This window comes from Apteryx rowi, unplaced genomic scaffold, assembly GCF_003343035.1.
Source record: "Apteryx rowi isolate R43461 unplaced genomic scaffold, aptRow1 scaffold_1985, whole genome shotgun sequence".
NCBI lineage: Eukaryota > Metazoa > Chordata > Aves > Apterygiformes > Apterygidae > Apteryx > Apteryx rowi.
This window is the reverse complement of record NW_020448291.1, coordinates 5,090-11,350: the sequence shown is the minus strand read 5'-3', so window position 1 is coordinate 11,350 and position 6,261 is coordinate 5,090. Positions and strand designations below refer to the sequence as shown.

Here is a 6,261-nt window from a genome sequence, read left to right as displayed (position 1 = left end):
CCGGCGCACCCCAAGGATGGACACGGGGACCTCATGGTGGGCTGGGAACCCCCGGGAACGGGTCCGGAGGGCCACTGGCCACCCGGGGATGGACATGGGACCTCAGGAACCCCACGTAGTGCTGGGTACCCCTGGGATGGGTCTAGAGGGCCACCGGCCACCCGGGGCACCACAGGGATGGACACGGGGACCTCATGGTGGGCTGGGAACCCCCAGGAACAGGTCCAGAGGGCCACTGGACACCTGGGGCACCACAGGGATGGACACAGGGACCTCACGGTGGGCTGGGCACCCCTGGGAACAGGCCCAGAGGGCCACCGGCCACCCAGGGATGGAAACAGGACCTCAGGAACACCACATAGTGCTGGGCACCCCTGGGATGGGTCCAGAGGGCCACGGGCCACCCAGGGATGGACAGGGAGACCTCAGGGACCCCATGGGGTGCTGGGCACCCCAGGGAATGGGTTCAGAGGGTCACCAGCCACCCAGGACACCCCAGGGGTGGACACGGGGACTTCATGGACCCCATGGTGTGCTGGGCACCCCTGGGAACAGGGGTAAAGGTGTAGGGTGTCAGGGCCACCTAGGGCACCCTGGGGATGGGTGCAGGGTGTCAGGGCCACCTAGAGCACCCCAGGGATGGGTGCAGGGTGTCAGGGTCCACCCAGGGAACCCTGGGGATGGGCGAAGGGTGTCAGGGGCCACCCAGGGTCCACCCAGGGCACCCTGGGGACGGGTGTAGGGTGTCAGGAGCCACCCATGGTCCACCCTGGGGACAGCAGCAGGGCACCAGGACCCCCAGCACAGACTCAGCCCCCTTTTCCCCATCCCCAGCAGCACCTCGGGGCACCCTTGGGAGCCGAACCCACCCCCACCCCCGGCTCACCCTCCTCCTCCTTGCCCAGCTCCGAGACCGTCTCCATCTTGGCGGCGATGACGCTCTCCTCGAACTGGGCGTAGCTGTCGAAGACCTGCGTGAAGTCCCGCACCGTCATCACCGTCTGCACCGCCTCCTCGTAGACGTCACGGGCCTGCGGGGACAACGGCGCCGTCAGCGGCCCGGGCACCCCGGGGTGCCCACGGCCAGCTCCGGGCACCCAGGGTCTGCGGCACTGGGGAACCTCCCGGCTCTGCGTGACGCCCGGGTGTTGGGGGCTCTGGGGTGCAGCAGGGTGTTGGGATGGCACTTGGGTGGCCTGAACCTGCATGACACCCAGCTGTGGTGGCTCTGGGGTGCAGCAGGGTGGCAGGATGGCACTTGGGTGGCCTGAACCTGCATGACACCCAGCTGTGGTGGCTCTAGGGTGCAGCAGGGTGCTGGGATGGCACTTGGGTGGCCTGACCCTGCATGACACCCAGCTGTGGTGGCTCTGGGGTGTACCACGGTGCTGGAACAACACTTGGGTGGCCCTGTCCTGCACGACACCCGCACCCAGGTGGCTCTGTAGTGGAGCAGGGTGCCAGGACCACGCTTTGGTGGCCAGGCCCCATGTGACACCCATGTATGGGTGGCTCTAGGGTGCAGCACGGGGCCAGGATGGCGCTTTGGTGGCCTTATCCTGCAGGACACCTGCACCTGGGTGGCTCTGGGGTGGAGCAGGCTGCCAGGACGGTGCTTGGGTGGCCCAACCCCACGTCACCCAGCTGCAGGTGCCTCTGGGGTGCACCAGGCTGCCAGGACCGTGCTTGGGTGGCCCAAACCCACGTGACACCCAGCTGTAGGTGCCTCTGGGGTGCACCAGGCTGCCAGGACGGCTCTTGGGTGGCCCAATCCCACGTGTCACCCAGCTGTGGTGGCTCTGGGGTGCACCAGGATGCCAAGATGGCTCTTGGGTGGCCCAACCCTGCGTGACACCCAGATGTAGGTGCCTCTGGGGTGCACCAGGCTGCCAGGATGGCTCTTGGGTGGCCTAAATCCACATGTCACCCAGCTGTAGGTGGCTCTGGGGTAGTGCAGGATGCCAAGACGGCTCTTGGGTGGCCCAACCCCACGTGTCACCTAGCTGTGGTGGCTCTAGGGTAGCCCAGGTTTCCAAGACGGCTCTTGGGTGGCCCAACCCACGTGTCACCCAGCTGTGGTGGCTCTAGGGTAGTGCAAGATGCCAGGATGGCTCTTGGGTGGCCCAACCCTGCGTGACACCCAGATGTAGGTGCCTCTGGGGTGCACCAGGCTGCCAGGACGGCTCTTGGGTGGCCCAAATCCACATGTCACCCAGCTGTAGGTGGCTCTGGGGTAGTGCAGGCTGCCAGGATGGCTCTTGGGTGGCCCAACCCCACGTGTCACCCAGCTGTGGTGGCTCTGGGGTGGAGCAGGCTTCCAAGACGGCTCTTGGGTGGCCCAACCCCACGTGTCACCCAGCTGTAGGTGCCTCTGGGGTAGCGCAGGCTTCCAGGACAGCACTTGGGTGGCCCAAACACACGTGTCACCCAGTTGTGGTGGCTCTAGGGTAGCGCAGGCTTCCAGGACGGCACTTGGGTGGCCCAACCCCACGTGTCACCCAGTTGTGGTGGCTCTAGGGTAGCGCAGGCTTCCAAGACAGCTCTTTGGTGGCCCAACCTCACGTCACCCAGTTGTGGTGGCTCTAGGGTAGCGCAGGCTTCCAAGACGGCTCTTGGGTGGCCCGTCCCCGCGTGTCCCCCGCCTGCGGGTGGCCCCGGCGTGGCCGTACCTTCTCGAAGTGGCCGCTGCGGATGTAGTAGTCAGCCAGGGAGCACCAGAGCTTGCCCAGCTGGTCGGTGAAGCGGGTGAGGCCCCCGCGGATGATGGCGCCCGCGTCCAGCGACTTCACCTTGTCGGGGTGCTGCGAGATGAGGTCGCACAGCTCGTGCCACAGCTGCGCGGTGGGGGGCAGAAGGTGTCGGGGGGGGGGCAGCGGCACCCGGCCGAGACCCCCCCCTCCCAATCCCTGGGGAAGCTCCCTCCCGGCACCCATGGGAGCCCCCGGCACCACCTTGGCACCCACAGGAGCCCCCAGCATCTCTTAGCACCCTCCTGGACTTCTTGGCACCCGCCAGGATCCTTCCTAGCACCCCCTGRTACCTTCCTGGTGCCTGCTGGAGCCCCCAGCACCCCTTGGCACCCACCCGACACCCACGGGAGCCCCAGAACCTATTGGCATCCCCTTGGCACCCACGGGAGCCCCTGCCACCTCTTGGGAGCCCTTGGCACCCATCTGACATCCATGGGAGCCCCCAGCACCCCTTGGCACCCACCTGGCACCCATGGGAGCCCCAAGACCCATTGGCATCTCCTCGGCACCCACGGGAGCCCCTGGCGCCTCCTGGGAGCCCTTGGCACCCACCCGACACCCACAGGAGCCCCCAGCGCCCCTTGGCACCCACCTGACACCCACGGGAGCCCCAGAAGCCATTAGCACCCCCTTGGCACCCACAGGAGCCCCTGGCACCTCCTGGGAGCCCTTGGCACCCATTGGCACCCACCCAACGCCCATGGAAGCCCCAGGAACCACTGGCATCCCATTGGCACCCATGGGAGCCCCCAGCACCCCTTGGCACCCACCCGACACCCACGGGAGCCCCTGGACCCATTGGCACCCCCTCAGCACCCACGGGAGCCCCTGGCACTCCCTGGGAGCCCTTGGCACCCATTGGCACCCACAGGAGCCCCTGGCACCCCTTGGCACCCACCTGGCACCCATGAGAGCCCCCAGCACCCCTTGGCACCCACCCAACACCCATGGGAGCCCCAGGAACCATTGACACCCCGTTGGCACCCATGGGAGCCCCAGGACCCATTGGCACCCCCTTAGCACCCACAGGAGCCCCTGCCACCTCCTGGGAGTCCTTGGCACCCATTGGCACCCACCTGGCACCCATGAGAGCCCCCAGCACCCCTTGACACCTACCCAACACCCATGGGAGCCCCGGCACCCCCCGGGACCACCTTGGCACCCATTGGCACCCATGAGAGCCCCCAGCACCTCTTGGCACCCACCCGATACCCATGGGAGCCCCAAGACCCATTGGCACCCCCTCAGCACCCACCTGGCACCCACGGGAGCCCCCAGTCCCCCTTAGCACCCCTGGGTGCCCCCGCCGGCAGCACCCACCTGGTAATTCGACTTGCCCTCCTTGGAGACGAACCTCTCGTCGTTAACGACCACGGCCAGGCGCACGGCGGCCTCGTCCAGGCGGTCGATGGAGCGCAGGTACTCGATGTACTCCTCCGCGTTCTCCGGGCTCAGCTGGGGACGGGGACACCTCCGTCCAGGTCCCCCGGCCACCTCCGCGTCCCCCTGCCACCTCCGTGTCCATCCCACGTCCCCCTGCCACCTCCGTCCCTGTCTGCGTCCCTGCGTCGCCCTGCCTCAAGTTCTCTGTGCCGTTGCCGTGCCTGTTCTGTGACCATCTACCATCTTCGTCCATGTTCTCCTGCCGCCGTGTCCATCCCACGTCCCTATGCCACCTCCGTCCCTGTCTTTGTCCCCGTGTCCCCCTGCCTCAAGTTCTCTGTGCCATCGCCGTGCCTGTTCCGTGACCACTTGCTATCTTCGTCCATGTTCTCCTGCCACCTCCGTGTCCCCCTGCCACCTCCATGTCCCCCTGCCACCTGTTTCCATCCCACGTCGCCCTGCCACCTCCGTCCCTGTCTGTGTCCCCGCGTCACCCTGCCTCAAGTTCTCTGTGCCATCGCCGTGCCTGTTCTGTGACCACCTGTCATCTTTGTCCATGTTCCCCTGCCACCTCCATCTCCATCCCACGTCCCTCTGCCACCTCTGTCCCTGTCCGTGTCCCCATGTCGCCCTGCCTCAAGTTCTCTGTGCCGTTGCCGTGCCTGTTCCGTGACCACTTGCTATCTTCATCCATGTTCTCCTGCCACCTCCGTGTCCTCCTGCCACCTCTGTTTCCATCCCACGTCCCCCTGCCACCTCCATCCCTGTCTGTGTCCCCATGTCGCCCTGCCTCAAGTTCTCTGTGCCATCGCTGTTCCTGTTCTGTGACCATCTGCCATCTTCACCCATGTTCTCCTGCTACCTCTGTTTGTGTTCTCCTGCCACCTCCCCGTCCCCCTGCCACCTCCATCTCCATCCCACGTCCTTCTGCCACCTCTGTCCCTGTCTGTGTCCCCGCGTCGCCCTGCCTCAAGTTCTCTGTGCCATCGCTGTGCCTGTTCCGTGACCACCTGCCATCTTTGTCCATGTTCTTCTTCCACCTCCATTCATGTTCTCCTGTCACTTCCATGTCCCCCTGCCACTTCCATCTCCATCCCACGTCCCTCTGCCACCTCTGTCCCTGTCTCCGTCTCCCCACGTCGCCCTGTCTCAAGTTCTCTGTGCCATCTCCGTCCCTGTTCTGTGACCACCTGTCACCTTTGTCCATGTTCCCCTGCCACCTCCATCTCCATCCCACGTCCCTCTGCCACCTCTGTCCCTGTCCRTGTCCCCRTGTCCCCCTGCCCCAAGTTCTCTGTCTCATCTCCGTCCCTGTTCCATAATCCTCTGTCACCTCTGTTCATGTCCTCCGGCCACCTCCGTCCATGTCCCCCTGCCACCTCCATCCATGTCCCCTGCCACTTCCATCTCCATGCCACATCTCCCTGCCACCTCCACCTCTGTCCCCTGTCCCCGTGCCCCAAGTTCTCTGTGACATCTCTGTCCCTGTTCTGTGACCACCTGCCACCTCCCTCCATGTCCCCCTGCCACCTCCATCTCCATCCCGCGTCCCCCTGCCACCTCTGTTCCTGTCTGTGTCCCTGCGTCGCCCTGCCCCAAGTTCTCTGCGCCATCTTCGTCCCTGTTCCATGACCCCGGCCACCTTCGTCCATGTCTCCCTGCCACCTCCGTCCCCATCCCACATCTCTCTGCCACCTCCATCCCTGTCCTGTGTCCCTGAGTTCCTTTCCCACGTGCCCCTGTCCCTGCCCAAGGCCTCCATGACACCTCTACTCCTGGCCTCTGTCCCCCTGCCACCTCCGTCCCTGTCCTGCTTCCCTGTCACCTTCATCCCTGCCCCAATGTCCCCCCGCCACCTCTGTCCCCATCCCAATGTCCCCCCGCCCCGGCTCCTGACACCCAAACCACCTCCATTCCCACCGCGTCCCTCTGTCCCCTCCGTCCTCGTGCCACTTCTGTCCCCCACATCCCCCCACATCCCCCCACATCCACCCCAACGCAGTGCCCACCAGTGGGCCCCGCCGAGACCAGCAGCACCCAGTGGCACCCAAGACTCCATGGGGGACTCCACCAGGACCAGCAGCACCCAGTGGCACCCAGGACCCCGTGGGGGCCCCGACGAGACCGG

The 6,261-nt window shown here is 65.9% G+C and overlaps 1 protein-coding gene across 1 annotated transcript in view; it reads right to left on the bottom strand.

Annotated features, from left to right (window-relative positions):
• The window catches only part of LOC112964651 (pre-mRNA-splicing factor SYF1-like), an 11,703-nt gene that overhangs the window by 1,257 nt on the left and 4,185 nt on the right, over positions 1 to 6,261 (bottom strand). Inside the window, exons 4-6 of the mRNA XM_026063023.1 lie at positions 4,071 to 4,205; positions 2,670 to 2,834; positions 887 to 1,031 (exon numbers count right to left, since the gene is read on the bottom strand). Coding sequence (XP_025918808.1) covers positions 887 to 1,031; positions 2,670 to 2,834; positions 4,071 to 4,205 — 445 coding nt within the window. The remainder of the gene's footprint in view (positions 1 to 886; positions 1,032 to 2,669; positions 2,835 to 4,070; positions 4,206 to 6,261) is intronic.